The 20,000-nt window shown below is 43.9% G+C and overlaps 1 protein-coding gene across 4 annotated transcripts in view; it reads right to left on the reverse strand.

The window, feature by feature from the left end:
- The window catches only part of LOC100490513 (MORC family CW-type zinc finger protein 3), a 57,479-nt gene that overhangs the window by 36,123 nt on the left and 1,356 nt on the right, over positions 1-20,000 (reverse strand). For all 4 annotated transcript variants that reach the window (XM_031896561.1, XM_031896560.1, XM_031896559.1 and 1 more), the window contains exons 2-9: positions 18,658-18,730; positions 16,178-16,304; positions 15,442-15,657; positions 13,189-13,335; positions 7,265-7,409; positions 5,692-5,823; positions 4,293-4,412; positions 2,121-2,218 (exon numbers count right to left, since the gene is read on the reverse strand). In XM_031896561.1, coding sequence (XP_031752421.1) covers positions 2,121-2,218; positions 4,293-4,412; positions 5,692-5,823; positions 7,265-7,409; positions 13,189-13,335; positions 15,442-15,657; positions 16,178-16,304; positions 18,658-18,730 — 1,058 coding nt within the window. The remainder of the gene's footprint in view (positions 1-2,120; positions 2,219-4,292; positions 4,413-5,691; positions 5,824-7,264; positions 7,410-13,188; positions 13,336-15,441; positions 15,658-16,177; positions 16,305-18,657; positions 18,731-20,000) is intronic.

A 20,000-nucleotide genomic window follows, 5' to 3' on the forward strand; every position in this document is an offset into this window, starting at 1 on the left:
AATGGCACTCTGCAGCTCCAACCCGGCCCAAGGAAAGTCTCCCATAGGGCTCAATGGCACTCTGCAGCTCCAACCCGGCCCAAGGAAAGTCTCCCATAGGGCTCAATGGCACTCTGCAGCTCCAACCCGGCCCAAGGAAAGTCTCCCATAGGGCTCAATGGCACTCTGCAGCTCCAACCTGGCCCAAGGAAAGTCTCCCATAGGACTCAATGGCACTCTGCCGCTCCAACCCGGCCCAAGGAAAGTCTCCCATAGGGCTCAATGGCACAAGCTCCAACCCGGCCCAAGGAAAGTCTCCCATAGGGCTCAATGGCACTCTGCAGCTCCAACCCGGCCCAAGGAAAGTCTCCCATAGGGCTCAATGGCACTCTGCAGCTCCAACCCGGCCCAAGGAAAGTCTCCCATAGGGCTCAATGGCACTCTGCAGCTCCAACCCGGCCCAAGGAAAGTCTCCCATAGGGCTCAATGGCACTCTGCAGCTCCAACCCGGCCCAAGGAAAGTCTCCCATAGGGCTCAATGGCACTCTGCAGCTCCAACCCGGCCCAAGGAAAGTCTCCCATAGGGCTCAATGGCACTCTGCAGCTCCAACCCGGCCCAAGGAAAGTCTCCCATAGGGCTCAATGGCACCCTGCAGCTCCAACCCGGCCCAAGGAAAGTCTCCCATAGGGCTCAATGGCACTCTGCAGCTCCAACCTGGCCCAAGGAAAGCCTCCCATAGGGCTCAATGGCACACTGCAGCTCCAACCTGGCCCAAGGAAAGTCTCCCATAGGGCTCAATGGCACTCTGCAGCTCCAACCCGGCCCAAGGAAAGTCTCCCATAGGGCTCAATGGCACTCTGCAGCTCCAACCCGGCCCAAGGAAAGTCTCCCATAGGGCTCAATGGCACTCTGCAGCTCCAACCCGGCCCAAGGAAAGTCTCCCATAGGGCTCAATGGCACTCTGCAGCTCCAACCCGGCCCAAGGAAGGTCACCCATAGGGCTCAATGGCACTCTGCAGCTCCAACCTGGCCCAAGGAAGGTCACCATACCGAAGCTTGAATGGATCCCAAACTTTCGTACTCGTTGCGCAAAGAACAAAAAGTACGACTTTTTCGTGGAATAATGGAGCATCACAGAAGTCGTACTTTTTTAACAATATTATGGTTGACAGTACGAAAAGTTTTAAACTTGAGAAAAAATACTTATTTTTTTCTAATCATGGTCATCGTGCTTTAATGTATGGGCCCCTATGTGTTGGCATGTTTGACATGTGTTTGAGAAAGCAGCATCCATCCACATAATGTGGGGTTGTATATGCTCTTATTCAAATATGTGTGTCTTTAAATCATATAAGATCTTTTCTCTAGTTCTGAGTTGACCCAAAATGTTTTCTTAGCGTTGTCACCAAGAATTCCATTAATACAGTGAAATGTCCTCCCACAATAAAAAAACATAATTAGTAAAATAAAGTGCACAAAATGGATTTTAGGTCACATAGCTAATTCTGAGACTTAATATGCATTGGAAAGGGGTAAATAAACAATGATGTAGCTCATTTATATACTGGGACATTATTGGGAGATTCTCCATGCAAAAGTTAATGCAAACGATAACTTTGCCATGAGCAGTACCACTATCAATTGCCTTGCCCAAAAGAAAATCTGCTCATATGCTGCAACACCAGCAATCATTTATGCAGGGGACAGAAACAAGACTGATATCTAATACTGTTTGTACTGGGCATCACTCAGTCGTGGCACTAGCCCCTCTGGATCAACAAAAACTGCCCACAAATTACTTCCCCCCACAGAAAGGGATGGATGCTCCCTTCAGTATTTTATAATAATACAATTACATCTAAAGGCAAAGGTTATAAGCGTGCAACCCTCCGGCCGTGAACTACAAGTCCCAAAACCTGTCCCAACAACCTTGGCACAAACGCACACACACGTTCCACTGACTTGTTTAACTCATTTTGCTATATTCCAACATGATAATACACACGGGCAGATAGGGCTGCCCAGTTTGATCTGTTAATTTACCAACATGGCTGCCCTCTGCTTGTGCATTTGGGAACAATAAGATTTCTGACCACTGCAAAAAAAAAAAATCACTACTCATAGCAAACTTACAACTTACCTATACTCCTCTGTATATGCAAAGTCCTGCTTATTGTGTATGGGATTTAGAAAGTTGCATTCGACAACTCCAACAACACCAACGCCTTTGTTATTAGCCTAGGGAATCAGTGAGGGAACAAATGACATTAAAAGATGGTTTAAACTTCAAATGAATCTGAAAGCAGCATAAGATGAATATGACTAGAAATGCTTGATAGTATACAAGGAACTTACTGCACCAGCCCAGAAGTTTGACAGCCCTATACCAGTAATGATCCAGGCCTTCAAATCTGTCAACAGATGCTCCCAGTCTTGGAACGTTAGATTATCTTTTGAGCACCATTGGCAGCGCATGTAATCAGCATGCTCTGGGCTGCTGCTGAGGGATAAACTCTGTAACCCCTATTTGGCTGTAAAAACAGGCAGCACCAGCTAGAATGGGTTTAGAGCATGGGGTACATGGGACTCAATCCCTCAGATGGGTTTTTGCTAAGTGGAAATATCCCGGGGTGTAGAGTAACTACAACTTACTGTCACTGTGTGCAGAGTAAAATAGCAAATAATGGACACCAGAAGGTTCTTGCAGATGAACAATGATAACTTGGTTTATTGTCTCAGACAATTAGCTCACAGGGTTAGATCATACTGACAAATTTGCAGAAATAACAGTAGCACACTCTGAGGACAGCAAGAGAGGATGCCACCGGTTTATCCCACCTCTAATGAGACTGGGCAGGGTAAAGGCAAATGGTCAGCTTGGCACCACTATGGGGGGCAGTCTGGATAGATACCTCAGGATGAATACCTTAGTTGGATTAGGATCCCAACAGTGGATTATGGATCAGGGGTTTTCACTAGCCTGATTCCTATATCTTAACTGTGGCCCTGTACTAAGGCAACAATGCCTGTCAGGAAGGGTACTTCCTAGCTAACCTCCTGGTTGGAGCAAGAAACTGCTCTTGCTTCCTTTTCTATATCTGCCTCACTTTCCTAGAATGTGCTCTATGGAGTGTAACTGTGCAGTAGATGGACACTCTAGGGTAGGACTGCTTTACTGGGGCCTATCTGATCACAGGCTCAGTGGACTTCTACCTGAGACACCAAAAGCAGCCAAAAAGGAAGACCCACCCTTTTGCTAAACACTATATTGGAGTGCAAAGGGTGGAGTCAACCTGTAAACCAATAAGGCACATATGCAAAACTATAAACTGATACATGGGTCTTTGCCCAGTAACAGCATAAACTAGGGAGCTGTAGGGTTTAAAGCCATAGGGACATGTTAACCCTATGGGTTCCTACAACTCCATGGGAGGTTTTGTGGGATGGTGCTGGATTGACAGAATGCATCCTACAAGTCAGATGTAGTTGCATGGATCAAAAAATAACGGGACTGATAGAAAAATCTGATATGCCCAGCTGTGAAGATCAAATTTTGTAGAATCCTACAAAATCTCATGTGTGGTGTTGCATGCTGTTGTATGACAAGATCAGATAAAATCTGCAGGCCCAGATTTGTGGGGAGGCCACAAAAGTCCGGGGCTAGGGCAGCAAAGATCTGGGGGCCAGCATGCCGCCTGCTGGCCACATCTGAACTGGAAACTGGGTGGGAGATTGACAGCTTTTGAATCTTCCCGCCAGCCCAGTTTCTAGTTCTAGAGATAGGAGGAACTGCTGTAGCAGTGGTGGGGAGAAAGTGAGAGTTGTCTAAGTGGGAGAGGGTGGGGGGGGGGGTGCTTGGATGGGGGTCTGTGCAGGTGTTGCAGGGGGTGGTGGTGGAAGTAGCCATGGGACACACCATCTTTAAATCCGGTGCTGAAAATCTGACAGTCAAAATCTCCCATGGAGTTTAGCCCTAAGAGGCTAACCTTAGGGGTCATCAGGAATCATCCAAACATTAGTATAAAGTGAGGTTACATCTGCCAGTGGAGCTCATGCTACAGGGTTCATTAATGATTTTTATGCAGTATAGATCTAAGCTGCTTTTTAATGTAAACCTAATATGACTGATTATTAACCTTTTCCCTAAACGCTGAATCAGCAGAAAAGAAGATGGGGAGTAAATGGGGGCTCCTTTAGAGGCACAGATCTTCCCTGCTAAAGACTTGGCGTGTCCTTGGATTGGTACAAAACTCAAAGCCATTTGGTATAGCATCTCGACCCAGTCTCTTCTGTTATTGTCATTCAAACATACCTTTGATTGGCAGCCAACTCTTTTGTAAGCCTTAATGAGCCTGTTGTTATGGTACATCATCAAGCCATAATGCTCCTTGTTCCGGCAGTTATATCCAAATGTGATATTTATGGCGTTAGGCTGATTGTATTGTATTAAGTACAATTTTTGAAGTAAAAAAAGAAAAAAATATGTGCCAATCTGTGATCAGCCTGGGAATGTGTGGAGCCCAGACATCCTGCTGATCTAAAACTTTCTTGTGCCCCATTAATATTGCCTTATCCTAAATTGGCTTTCTTTATAGTTCAGTGTTTTCTTTAAACAAATACATTTAGAAACTGACCATACTAAATATTTTCTTAGTGTGTTTTGAAGTTATTTAAAGTGATAGTGACACCTTTAGTGATTCTTTGTGGTTCTTTGAGAGGAGTAATAGTATTAAGCACAAAATAACTGACATAAAGCCATCAGATTAGTGAAATATATTGTTGTAAAATAACACTCCACTTACTCATATGGAGAAGGATACTACTTCCTGTAGGGGGAAGTACTACTGTTTTATTCCTTTCAGGCTCTCATATCTCATGCCCTGTAATGCACTGCTCTTTTTTAATGGTGCTCATTCCCCCTTACTTGCCCTTTCCTGCACAAATGATCTACTCCAGCACTGGGGGTTAATCTTGCAAGCAGTCCTAGAACAGAATGCTACATTATTATAAGAAAGGCAAGCAGCAGGCATTCAAGGGCCCAGGACCATAGGCGGAGGGTGACTTTAATGTTTGGGGGGCTAAAGATGGCCCATACACAGACTGACCTACAGCTAATGTGAGACTTAGTGGATTTGCTGCTGGAGTAAAAAAATTAACCTCCCAACTGCCTCTTGTGCTTCCCACTGACTCCCAGGGATACTGCCCAGGGCCCACTGTGCCACTGTTTTTTTTTTTTTTTTACATGTTTTCTTTCTGCCTCTTACACATACCCTCTATGCCACCGTTGCTTCCCTCCTCACTCCCGGCCACATTGACTCTGTCTCTGTTTGCTCCCTGATGGCTTTGAGTTCCACTGTGGAACACACAGCCATCTTAGATTTTTTACAGGTGTTTAAGAAGCAGAGAGAGCGATTTTTTCAGTGACCTTATTGGCATGTATGGAGTTAAATGGAGTGCTTATTGGCCATTTTCCAGTTAGTTCAGTGCTCATTGACTTTTTTTCAAGTGATTCTACTGGACCATAACAGTGTGTTGGAGTCTGACACAAAGGTAAAGGAGAAGGGACCTGTTTCAACTTTACATAGAAAACGACAAATTAGACAAAGGATATATAGGCACATATTCATGAAGAATACAATTCTGGTGCCTGAGAAGTGTCACTATCCCTTAAACTACCCCCAAACAAAATAATAACTGTAAGAAAAGGATACTGCCAAAAACTGGGGCTTGTAGACATCTTTTTCTATGTACGCAAGGTTTTTAGCGACCAGCTGTGTTTTAACCTTTTGTTTTCTCAAAATAATCTGTATCCTTGGTTTCAGATACAGAATGCTACAATAAGCCTGTGAAAGGAAACACACTCCATTAGTTCTCTCTCCAGCCAAACAGCTCGGCATTAACTGAAAGGCAAACATAAAGCGAAACAGTTGATTTGAAATGTAGGAAATGCTGTATATTTATATGAAGCTGGATACTTTCTATGTGAACAAAAACCCTGGTCTAAAACCAGGGACCTGCTGTTTACTAGCCAAGCTCCTCCTTGTTGAGCCACTTAAGACCTCATGCTTTTGGCGCTACAGTCAGAGCCAATGACTTTTCTCCCTGTCTGTTCTCCCTTGCTGGCACCGCCTACAATCCCGCTACAGGAAATAGCCCAATTAAGGAGCTATTTCATCCTGCCGCCTCCAACAACCAATGCTGGATCATTAAAGTGGTTGTTCACCATTAAATTAGTTTTTAATATGATGAAGCGAGTGCTATTCTGAGACAATCTGCAATTAACTTTTTAGCCATCAACCAGCCTACCTCTTTCTGGGGTGTCGTTGGTGTCCTCTTGTAGAGTACCTCCAGCTATGCATTTGTCCATATACTACTTTTGTTATTATTGTGAAAAACTATGAATACCTTTCACAGGATTTTATACCTCCAGGTGTTAAACATGTTCCATTGTGTCGTCCTTGTTTCAGCACTGTGCAGCATTATAGGTTTAGTTACAACTCTGTAGACGAGTAGTTTCAGTTGCCTTGTTGCAACTGAGGATCTCAGCAGCTTTTGGAAGCTGAAGTGGCAGCGGTACTATCATCTGCAAAGGAGTTTTGGCTCAGAGCTTGTAAAGTTTAGTTTCATTATGCACAAAAACCTTGTGCTTTGCAGCAATGCCGGACCGGATGCTCCCCCATCAGTGCATGCACAGTACGAAATGACACCACCAGATTAAGTCAGAAAGCATCCGGTGGTGGCGGGGGAACTTTTGTTTTTTTTAGGAAAATGTAGGCACCAGAGGGCCGCCATCCTAAAGCTGCCTCCCTAGACTCAGGCCCTTGAGTGCCTAGATGGTAAGTACGGCCCTGCTTTGCAGAATGGACATGCGCTGATCTGCCAGTACATGAGAGGGTTATACTAAGGGTAGTAACATGTCCTAATATGCAGGGCCGGATTTAACTTTGCGGCGCCCCGAGGCCGCCCCCGCCCCCCCACGAGTGCGCATGCGCGATCAATGCGCATGCGCAATCGCACATTTAAACTCCCATACGGAGCAGTGGGGAGAGGTCCCGACTGCTCCGTATGGGAGCCAAATTTAAAAATTCCGTTGCGGCGGGGCGGCATGCCGCCCCTAAACTTGTGCCGCCCTAGGCCCGGGCCTTTGTGGCCTTTCCACAAATCGGGGCCTGCTAATATGGCCCTAATTAAAATCAAGAATTCACCTCTCTGGCCCTTTTATTCTTGCATTTACAGTTTAAATCCATACTAAGGTTCAACAAAGAGAGTGTGAATCATACGTACTCTCAAAGAATATTCATTGTCAGGGGCAACATAGTCCACAGTTTCCTGCTTTTTATTGCCCCTCTTCTGATCACTGTTCTTTTCAGGAATACGGATGTCATTTTTATCATGTTCAAAATTAAAATCTGGGTACCCACGGTCGTCCCTAAGATGAAAAAGAAATAAATGTGAGGTGTTAGAAAAGACATTACAGGACCTAATGCTGTTTTTTACCCTACAGCAGTGCTGTCCAACTGGCGGCCCGCTACCCCCCTCTGTGTGGCCCCCCCCACCTGTCTGGCTGCTTTGATGGCTTACCTTTGAGTAAGATTTAAATGGTTTCAGTACTGAGATTAACTGCCCCCCCTGCATGGTTCTCACCTCAGATTCAGGCTGTAATCCACCTGTATTGTTTAAAAATGTAATCCACTCTGTTGTTCACACCTTTTAATTCCTGCATTGTTCACCCCCTGCAGTGTTCACACCTCAGGCTCAGGCTGTAATCACCCACATTGTTCCCCTGTTCACACCTCAGACATTGTATGTACTGCCTGAACTATGCTGCCTGTGTGTATGGCATACAGAGGCAGCATAGGACAGGCAGAGTATGGCACCCAGGCAGCATAGGGCAGGGAGGGTATGGCACACACAGTCAGGGTAGGGCAGGCAGAATATGGCACACACAGACAGCATAGGGCAGGCAGAGTATGGCACACACAGGCAGCATAGGGCAGGCAGTATGGCACACACAGGCAGCATAGGGCAGGCAGAGTATGGCATGGGCAGGCAGAGTATGGCGCACACACAGGCAGCATAGGGCAGAGTATGGCACACACAGGCAGCATAGGGCAGGCAGTATGGCAGCATAGGGCAGGCAGAGTATGGCACACACAGGCAGCATAGGGCAGGCAGAGTATGGCACACACAGGCAGCATAGGGCAGGCAGTATGGCACACACAGGCAGCATAGGGCAGGCAGTATGGCACACACAGGCAGCATAGGGCAGGCAGAGTATGGCACGGGCAGGCAGAGTATGGCACACACAGGCAGCATAGGGCAGGCAGAGTATGGCACGGGCAGGCAGAGTATGGCACACACAGGCAGCATAGGGCAGGCAGAGTATGGCACACATAGGCAGCATAGGGCAGGTAGAGTATGGCACACACAGGCAGCATAGGGCAGGTAGAGTATAGTACACGCAGGCAGGGTAGGTAGAGCATGGCACACACAGACAGCATAGGGCAGGCAGAGTATGGCACACAGGCAGCATAGGGCAGGCAGAGTATGGCACACGCAGGCAGCATAGGGCAGGCAGAGTATGGCACGCACAGGCAGCATAGGGCAGGCAGAGTATGGCACGCACAGGCAGCATAGGTCAGGCAGAGTATGGCACACACAGGCAGCATAGGGCAGGCAGAGTGCTGCCTGTTTGTGCCATACTCTGCCTGCCCTTTGCTGCCTGTGGGAGGTGAACCTGGTAGGGGTTTGTTCTGGGAGTTTATTAGAAGTTGGAAATAGCCATTAAATGGTCCCTAAGGTGTGTAATTATGTGCTGGGGGTTGTTGTGCTATCCACAGGGGAGGTGGAGGAGGCATATGGAATTAAGGCATATGTCTTAATATGACATAATATAATTTTTTCACATTTCAATGATGGTTGATATCCCCGCAGTGGGGACCAAGCATTTGGTAACCATTGTGATAAAATGGGTGTGGTTTGAAGTGGGTGTGGTTAAAAAGGGGAATGGTCAAAACTGGCTTCCATTAGCGGCCCTCCACCATGTATGTGAGAGAAATTCCAGCCCTCGGCACCGCAGAATCAAATACAACTTCTACTTTAAACCAGTCAATAAAACTTCTAAGCAGGCTTTTAGTCACTAAGGCTGAGGGTACAAGGAGCGTATGCTCTGCTGCTCTCAGCCTGAGCTTTTTTGCAGGCTGAGAGAAGAGCATAGGCGGATTTTCAATAAGGCTAGGGGAGGTTAAGCCTCCCTAAACCTGCTTGGCACATTAAAAAAAAACCAAAAAAAAAAAAACACCTCACTCCATTTCTGCACTGTCCTGGAAATCTTCTCCTGTTCCTGGAAGCCGGTTCTGCTGTGCTCTGATTGGATCTTTCTTCTTGTGGATTCTCCAGAGCACAGCTTTCTTGACAGACAGTAAAATTGACCAATCAAGTCACAGATGCAGACAGGGCTCAGGAGATATTACAAACTGAAGGCAGGGCAGAAATGAAGACTGAAAAGAAGAATCTGCAGACTGTAAACTTTACCAACCAATTTTTGCTGCAGATTTCATCCCTCCCCCACAGGCACTATACGCAGGCACTATACGCAGGCACTATACGCAGGTACTATACGCAGGCACAATGGAGGAGGATACAGTATAGTACCTGTGGGGGTGGGAGGAGGATACAGTATAGTACCCGCGGGAGTGGGAGGAGGATACAGTATAGTGCTTGCGGGAGTGGGAGGAGGATACAGTATAGTGCCTGCGGGAGTGGGAGGAGGATACAGTATAGTGCCTGCGGGAGTGGGAGGAGGATACAGTATAGTGCCTGCGGGAGTGGGAGGAGGATACAGTATAGTGCCTGCGGGAGTGGGAGGAGGATACAGTATAGTGCCTGCGGGAGTGGGAGGAGGATACAGTATAGTGCCTGCGGGAGTGGGAGGAGGATACAGTATAGTGCCTGCGGGAGTGGGAGGAGGATACAGTATAGTGCCTGCGGGAGTGGGAGGAGGATACAGTATAGTGCCTGCGGGAGTGGGAGGAGGATACAGTATAGTGCCTGCGGGAGTGGGATGAAATCTGCAGCAAAGAGAATTGGTGAGGTTCTTAGGTAAAGTTACAGCTTCTTTTTTTCAGTCTTCATTTCTGCACTGCCTTCAGTTTAATATCTCCCAAGCCCTGTCTGCATCTCTGCCTTGTCAATTTTACTGTTTGTCAAGAAGTTTAAAAGTAGCTTTCGTCAGGGAGCCCAGAAATCTTAACGAGTGTCACCTGTACTTAGATACATTGTTTCTCACATTTAATTAAATAAGTAGCTTTTGGCAGAGCCAAGAATACACACCCCCTGCACTGAGATACAATTGTAACTAATAAGCTAAACAGATCTCTTGGGGGAACTGAGACTTGCAGCTTAAAGGGCAATTTCACCTTTTTTAACAAAACTTTACATAAAACAAGACCCCAAAGCCCCCAGAAATGTGTTCAAACTTTAAATATGTAGTGAGGTAAAAAACAATACCAAAAAAGTCCTCAGCGCTAGCAAATGATAAAGTGTCCAGTCTTTACTTGAATCGTGTAACAAAATTAGATGTGTAAAAGTTTTCTTTACTGCAGCTCCGTCTTAAAACAACCCCTTTGACTGGGTTCCGAAGTAAACTCAACGAAATAAACAGATCCGGAGCGCATAGAATGGGGGAAAAAAGAAAAACAATAATAGTGTAGTAACGTTTAAATATTGTGACAGTATTAAACCCCGTTTAAAGTTCCCAGTGTTCAATAAATTAATATTAACACCAAGTGTGGTACTGCTAACTGCTCACCAGATGGCAGTGTTGTTGAAGTAAAATAAACGTCATGTGTTCATTGCAGACTTGTAGCTGTTTGAACGGATATTGTATCCCTGGGATGTGTCTCAATTGTATTGATGTATCCTCCACGTCTGATTATCCTTATGTGCACTGTGGCTATATCCTCATTGAGGCATACAAAAAGGAAAAAACCGCCACTAGTGCAATATGATTTATTATAAAACAATATATAAAGAATAAAACTTACAGTATGTAGTCAGATATAGGAACTCAATAGCCCGAAAAGCTTTTGAGTTCCTATATCTGACTACATACTGTAAGTTTTATTCTTTATATATTGTTTTATAATAAATCATATTGCACTAGTGGCGGTTTTTTCCTTTTTGTATGCCTCAATGAGGATATAGCCACAGTGCACATAAGGATAATCAGACGTGGAGGATACATCGATACAATTGAGACACATCCCAGGGATACAATATCCGTTCAAACAGCTACAAGTCTGCAATGAACACATGACGTTTATTTTACTTCAACAACACTGCCATCTGGTGAGCAGTTAGCAGTACCACACTTGGTGTTAATATTAATTTATTGAACACTGGGAACTTTAAACGGGGTTTAATACTGTCACAATATTTAAACGTTACTACACTATTATTGTTTTTCTTTTTTCCCCCATTCTATGCGCTCCGGATCTGTTTATTTCGTTGAGTAAACTTTAAATAACCTGCCAAATTTAGTCAAATGGGAGTGGTATTTAGGGGGTGTGGTTGCAAAAAAATGGGTGTGGTCAAAAAATTTGCCGTGTTGTGCTCACCATTTATTTTTGGCCCTCTTTCCGTTTTCAAAATGTTGGGAGGTATGTCAGAGCACAGCTGATTACAGCAGAATCGGCTTGCAGGAACAGGAGATTTGCAGGACAGTGCAGAAACAGAGTGAGGTTTTTTTTGTTTTTTTTAAGGTGCCAAGCAGGTTTGGGGAGGCTTAGCCTCTAGCCTTATTGAAAATCCGCCTATGCTTGTGCCCTCATCTGCTACCCAGCGCCAGATTTGTCTCTGGGGCTCCCTGTGGCTGCCCCCATTCGTGCCCCCCTCGTGTGCGTGCATGCGCACTCATGCGTTCATTTAAACTTACATACGGAGCAGTGGGGAGAGGTCCTCATTGCTCCATATGTAAACAAACTTACAGAGCAGCTTGGGCAGCATGCCCCCCTAAACTTGTGCTGCCCTAGGCCTGGGCCTTTGTGGCCTCCCTGCTGCTACCTATCATCACATATCTGCACGTGTATAAACCACCCTTTCTTTCACAAGTAACAGCTAAAACACATGCCCTTATCCTTTCCCGCTTAGATTACTGCAATCTCCTACTAACCGGCCTCCCAGACTCCCACCTCTCTCCCCTGCAATCAATTTTAAACTCTGCTGCCAGGATCCTCCTGCTCTCTCCTAAGAGGGAACCTGTTCAGCCTCACTTAAGCTCTCTAGCATGGCTGCCTGTAAAACAAAGGAGCTTACAGAATCCTTCTGCTGACATTCAAAGCCCTTCCCTCCTCTGCTCCTCACTACATTTCTTCACTGGTCTCTGCACGTTCCTGGTCGTCTCCTCCGCTCCTCTCAGAGCCTCCGTCTTTTTACACCATCCACACCCACTGCGCTCTCTCGTCTTAACCCTTTCTATCTCGCTGCTCCTTACCTCTGGAACTCTATCCCTGAATCCCTCCGTAGGGAACACTCACCCACTCTCTGTAAGATAAAACTCAGCTGTTACCTTTTGGGGCACTAAAACATTATTTTGCCCAGTCCTGCGCTTAAGGGCAAATGCCCATACCTGGTGCCTCTTACCTTCCAATTTGTGCCTGTATGTTACCCAACCACTTAGATTGTAAGCTCTATGGGGCAGGGACCTCCTTCCTACTGTGTCTCATACCACATGGCACTTATTCCCTGTGCATTTATATATATATTTATTGTATTTATTTATTATATCACTTGTCCTCCCTGTGTGTAATTGTGTATATTGTAAGATTGTACAGCACTGCGTGTCCTTGTGGCACTTTATAAATAAAGTTATACATACATACATACATACATACATACATACATACATACATACATACATACATACAAGAATGAGGTTTAAAGCCCTTAGGGACTGTGATATTCTGGATTCAGGGGTGATTCTGCTTAAGTTCAGGTTCAAAGGAGTACAGCCACAAAAAAAAGAATCACATTGCAGCTTGGCACCGACACCCACACTAACATTTTGTGCAGGGATTTCTGCAGTGCCCCATATACACCTTTTATTAGGGGCACTGCAGAAATCCTGCACAAAATATTAGTGTGGGTGTCGGTGCCAAGCTGAGTCATTCTGCCTTTAGCACAAGATGGCACACAGTAACAATATCTACCTTTTCAGGTTCCAGATAATGATCCTCGTTCCCTTCCGGCCGGGAATGGCTTCCAGTTCAGCTAAGAGCTCTGTCTCACTGTTCATCAGAGAGTAAGTGGTTATTGCCTTTACATTTGCATCACAGCCAGGTTTCTGTACAAGCTGCCGTTAGACATCAGTTAAGGACTCTAATGAAACAACAGTGCAATGGAAATCTGATGGCAGTGGAACAAGAACAAACCAAGTCCTTATACAAACATAAACATGAGTATTTATATTTATTTAACAAAAACCATAGGTGCAAATGCTCTAGTCAATAGTTTTTAATATTTCTTGGTAGTTTCATTTTGTGTTTTATAAACCCTTCACCCACTTAGGATGGTAAAATTTGGGCCATAATGGGCTCCCATTACTGTTGAAATCTAATTGCTGATTTGTTTGCCCTGGGCAACATCACTGGTAATGCTTCACTCCACTTTTTACACAGCATGATGACTATAATCCCAAGCCTGAATCCCTTTAGTGTGGTCCCTTCACTTTATGCCAGTTATGCCTAAGGGAGAGCTACCTACAGCTATCAGTCCTTAGGTGAAGCATAAGGCTGGTCTTCCTAACAGGGTCCCTGTTTCCCAACTTTATCTAGAAGGATTTTCTTGACAGTGGCAGTGTCAATGTTGTGCCCTCTCTATACCACCCCCAACCATCCCACAATTAGAAATTCCACACTCTGTTTGGGTGAAAAGGCCGCAGCCATTTTATTAACAACCATGAAAAACCATGACTTTATTTATAATAATATAAAACACCGTAACATGTTAACATCGTCAAATAACTTAACACAATAACACTAAGCCACTGAAGGCTGCCATTTAGTGGGAGCTATCCCTGCCCCCAGCCACATTCGGGTCCCTGAGGTTAGCCATCCCCTTTAATCTGGCCACCACACCCCCCGTTGGCCATTGGCCAATGGCCCAAACTCCCTAGCCTCAGGCCCAACCTTCTGCCTATCCTAGCTGCGACTAGCTCTCCCATCAACCCTCCTCACGGCTCCCCTTCTAATCAGGGCGGGAGGGCGGGAGCTTCTGAGGTAAACTGACGCCTTCCCCCTCAGACCATCCCCCATTCACAGCTATCCCCCGCTCCCCTGGCCAATCAGGTTACTCCTGCCTTTCTCCCTCCCCTACACCAGTAAACCTTTTCCCGGGCTTTTCCTCACCCTGTCATGGCCCCCTCCCCTCGACCCGTTCCTTGCTCAGTACTGGGGCCCCTTTACAGGGCAGAACTCTTATTGGGCCTTTTTGACACCAGGCTTCCCAGCACATATCTACCTGGGTCAGTAGATGGAGGCCAAAGAGGAAGAAACACCCCTACCCCTTTCCAATAACTATACAGTAGAACCTGCATTTTATATTTTTCAGGGCACCAGAAAAAAATGATGTAAAATCTGGGAATATTTAAAATCGAGGAAATACATTATATATTGGTGGGACCACAAAAAACTGTAAAATGAGGAAAAACTTAAAATCAGCAGAAATAAAATTGATGTCTCACTGTATCAAAGTGGTCACTATTGGGGACTGGCAAACTATATGGAATTTCCATCCATAAGGACTTTTAACTCTATTGTTCCCTACAATATCTATGCAGATAAATTAGGTGAAATTACATATAACATAATGTTATGATCTCTCTGTACAGGGAGAGGTTCCTGCAATGAAGGGCTAAATGCCCTGTGTGCACTTAGTAACTCTTCAGAGAGGTGACATCTGAAACTCAGAGGTGTAAATGCTGTGGAGTTACTTTGAAAGGGGTACCAAAGTATCATGCAACTCTTCAAAACAGGTGTTATGTGTTAGAGTTGCATGAATGGATGTGAGAAGCTTTCTGAAACTGCTGGGGTACAGATGTTAGAAGAAGTTACAAAGTGCCATTGTGATTGGATTAGTGGAAGAGTACATATGCTGAGGACTTCCCATACCAGTCAGTTGAACTGAAGAAGCTGCTCGGATGAGTAGTGAAACGTCTTCAATGATTACCAAACAAGTCCAGTTGCTTTAGATTTATTTATACTAGATATACCATGACCTGGATGAATGAAAATCTTCATAGTCACAAAAGGAAAACATTTACTGAGCTCTACTTTCCTTGTATGTATGTATGTATGTATGTATGTTAGAAAATGATGCTATACTGACTTCTAGTAGCCCTTTAACAGTTTAAACTGACCACAGAGATCAAAAATCCAAATGGTCAGTCTTTACATTTAAGGATATTTTGCTCATTGAACGAAATGATCGGAACCAGGACGAGCTTCGCATTGATTTTCTCCAAGTAGGTTTGGGATAACATGCCCACGTGCATGCCAGACTCATTTTTGGTGAACACAATGGCATCTTTCCCCAGCCGCATGGATCCTGACTTAAACCCATTTCCGTAAAGTCCGATGGGAACATGGCCGTCCAGTGCAACTTTATCGCTGAAACCAAAGCTGAAGCGAAAGGATTGCAAAGACAATTGAAAAATGCATCCCATCTCCCAAGTTTATAATCATAACTCATGCATTATATATGGATACTGTAAATGATTCTTTCTTCTGTTCCTTTTTCTTGTCTCCCACGTCCCTCAAACTTTTTTTTTTTACCTTTCTCTGGGAAACGGCAAAGCTTGGCAGGCACCCAATGTAACAGAAAAGAAAATATAGCTGCCAGCAGGCGAGGGCACATACATTTAATCAGGTTATATTATAGAATCTGCACCTACTGCCATATACAGAATTACTCATAGATACAGATGTATATCAGTATATGTATGACTCTCTCTCTTTTGGCCCTGCAGTAGTCTATTGTCCATGTCTGGGCTACTCCACTGAAGCCAGAGTATCTGGTATCTAGGAACATATGAAAATTGGTTGCTTTAGGGTTGGTTGCGAAATGGTTGCTATAGAGGTCACTGACCATAGTAACCAGGCATGCTGCTCAAGACTCTGCCTTTTAATGATAACTACCTACCTGAGCATATTATACAACTCATCCATATTCATGCCACTTCCATTATCTGTAAATGTGAGGCATAGTTGGCTTTTGATGACAGTTTTGTCAATCCATATTTGCTGGGCTCTAACATCGAAGGCATTATCTGAAGAAAGTGCAGAAAAGGAGAAAAAAAATGTAATCTTAAACTAAAAGCCTTGTCATTACACAGTGTAACCTAATCACAATATAAGCTACTGGGTACTGAAAACTTGTTATGCAAAAGGCATTAATACGTTAAAAGATGTTTCATTTATGGACTCGTGATTTGTCCATTTACATCACTTTTCTTTAAGGTGGGCATACCAATTACGATCTTTCCTGCAATGGTTGCAGAAAAGATTGTTCGTTCCCTCCACTGACGTTCAGAGCTGAATCATCAGAGGTGGAGATACAAACAATAGGGATTATACCTCCACTTGATGATTCAGCCCTAAACGCAGACCCGCCCGATCGACGAGACCACAATAAGTATCGGACCCCTTATCCAGAAACCCATTATCCAAAAAGTTCCGAATTACAGAAAGGCCATCTCCCATAGACTCAGTTTTAATCAAATAATTCACATTTTTAAAAATGATTTCCTTTTCTCTGTAATAATAAAACAGTACCTGTACTTGATCCCAACTAAGATATAATTACCCCTTATTGGGGCAGAACAGCCCTATTGGGTTTATTTAATGGTTAAATGATTCCCTTTTCTCTGTAATAATAAAACATTACCTGTACTTGATCCCAACTAAGATATAATTACCCCTTATTGGGGCAGAACAGCCCTATTGGGTTTATTTAATGGTTAAATGATTCCCTTTTCTCTGTAATAATAAAACATTACCTGTACTTGATCCCAACTAAGATATAATTACCCCTTATTGGGGCAGAACAGCCCTATTGGGTTTATTTAATGGTTAAATGATTCCCTTTTCTCTGTAATAATAAAACATTACCTGTACTTGATCCCAACTAAGATATAATTACCCCTTATTGGGGCAGAACAGCCCTATTGGGTTTATTTAATGGTTAAATGATTCCCTTTTCTCTGTAATAATAAAACATTACCTGTACTTGATCCCAACTAAGATATAATTACCCCTTATTGGGGGCAGAACAGCCCTATTGGGTTTATTTAATGGTTAAATGATTCCCTTTTCTCTGTAATAATAAAACAGTACCTGTACTTGATCCCAACTAAGATATAATTACCCCTTATTGGGGGCAGAACAGCCCTATTGGGTTTATTTCATGGTTAAATGATTCCCTTTTCTCTGTAATAATAAAACAGTACCTGTACTTGATCCCAACTAAGATATAATTACCCCTTATTGGGGGCAGAACAGCCCTATTGGGTTTATTTAATAGTTAAATGTATCCCTTTTCTCTGTAATAATAAAACAGTACCTTGTAATTGATCCCAACTAAGATATAATTAATCCTTATTGGACACATAACATTCCTATGGGGTTTGATTAATGTTTTATTGATTTTTTAGTAGACATTAGATATGGAGATCCAAATTATGTAAAGACCCCTTATCCGGAATACCCTTGGTCCCGAGCATTCTGGATAATGGGTCCCAAACCTGTACTAAGATATCATAAGAGGGAAAAATGGGGCTGTGTAGACTACTACTACTATACATAAGTTTAAAAGATACAGAACAAGAATGGATCGCATGTTTAAAGTTTAAAAGATAGTATTCAAAATTTGTTATACCTCTTGTAGTGGATTAACATCTATATAGCATTAATACCTTGTAGCACTGGGGTCTAAGGTTTTACTCCAGCCAGAGCACTGCAAAGAGAGTGCATGTTTTCCCCATGTCTGTCTGGGTTTCCTCCCATACCCCAAAAACATACAGACAGGTTAACTTGTTCTAAAAAATATTGCCCATAGTGTGTGTGACTGTGATAGGGACATTAGACTGTAAGCTCCACTGGGGAAGGGACTGATGGGAATGTGATAGGGACCTTAGATTGTAAGCTCACTGGGGCAGGGACTGATGGGAATGTGATAGGGACATTAGACTGTAAGCTCCACTGGGGCAGGGACTGATGGGAATGTGATAGGGACCTTAGATTGTAAGCTCCACTGGGGCAGGGACTGATGGGAATGGGATAGGGACATTAGACTGTAAGCTCCACTGGGGCAGGGACTGATGGGAATGGGATAGGGACATTAGACTGTAAGCTCCACTGGGGAAGGGACTGATGGGAATGGGATAGGGACATTAGACTGTAAGCTCCACTGGGGCAGGGACTGATGGGAATGGGATAGGGACATTAGACTGTAAGCTCCACTGGGGAAGGGACTGATGGGAATGATCTATAATCGCTATAAAGCCCTGCAGAATATGATGATGCTAGATTAAGGATTATAGTATTAAAATACTAAAATGTGCATACACATTAATAGTAAGTAACATACAGCCTGTGTTACTGCAAGAAGGATGTTGCACTTACCTATAAGTTCAGCGACAGCACTGAATGGCCACGTATGGCTGGTGGAGTTGGAATGCAGGAACCTGGGCTTTATCTGAAAGAAACAGTTCAGCAAGTTAAGTACAATTCAGTCAGATACAGGGTAATTAGCACTGGGTAATTTGGTATTCAGTAAAAATCACATACGTTTTTGACAAAAATAGGATAGGCTATTGTGTCAACCAAAACATAATAAGTCTGACACTGATCTAGTAACCCATAGCAACCAACCAGCAATTGGCTGTGATTGGTCAAATGCAAAGACTTGTTTGCAAAGTGGTTCTGCCTGTCTGCTGAAGGCTTTAGGGCAATTTCCAGCATGTGGCTCAGTACCAAATGATTATGGAATTCATGGGTGATATCTGATAACTTTAGGCCAACTTCAAACACAGCCCTTCCCATATATTTCAGTTTGGGGAAAAGTGCCCATCACTGTCTGCTGCAGCTCCCATTGTCTTCAATAGGATGCACAGTGAAATACAGATGGGAGCCACACCAATATTAATCCATAAGAATATTAATATTATATAATATATTATACGTTGCTGTACCCTTGGTGCTGGCTTATTTTTGAGATATATATATATATAATATCACACACTGAAAAAAAGAATAAACGGGTCCAAGCAACATGAACATTGCACAGAACTGCACTTTCACAATCAGACTGTTTGTAGATTTTAATATTAAAAATATTTTAAAAAGCTATAAAATATTTTGGACAAAATACAGTTAAAATAAATATAAAGGAAGAGCTGAAAACCAACATGGGACTGTGAATATATTGAGCATAAAATCTTCAAGTACCAGCTGGTCTGAGCAGTGCCTTAAGGTAAATAAATACCAATGCCAATTAGGTGCCAATTAATGAACCTCTCCTGTCTGTCAGCACTAACGGTCAGTCACTCGCTCAAACACTGAAACAAAACTGAAAGGAAGAGAGCAGGGGCTGTACAGTACTGGGGGGCAGGGGACAGTCTATCCACTCACACAGGTGCACAATGTCAGTGTATCAGATCTGTATCATTTAACCCCTAGATCAGGCACAAGCACCTTTCAGCACTCAAAACTGTGGGACTGCAACTCCCAGCATCCTTACCTACAGTTCCTTACTGACAGTTCCTTACTGACAGTTCCTTACTGACAGTTCCTTACCTACAGGTCCTTACTGACAGTTCCTTACTGACAGTTCCTTACTGACAGTTCCTTACTGACAGTTCCTTACCGACAGGTCCTTACTGACAGTTCCTTACCGACAGTTCCTTACCGACAGTTCCTTACCTACAGTTCCTTACTGACAGTTCCTTACTGACAGTTCCTTACTG

Source organism: Xenopus tropicalis, chromosome 2 (assembly GCF_000004195.4).
Source record: "Xenopus tropicalis strain Nigerian chromosome 2, UCB_Xtro_10.0, whole genome shotgun sequence".
Taxonomy (NCBI): Eukaryota; Metazoa; Chordata; class Amphibia; order Anura; family Pipidae; genus Xenopus; species Xenopus tropicalis.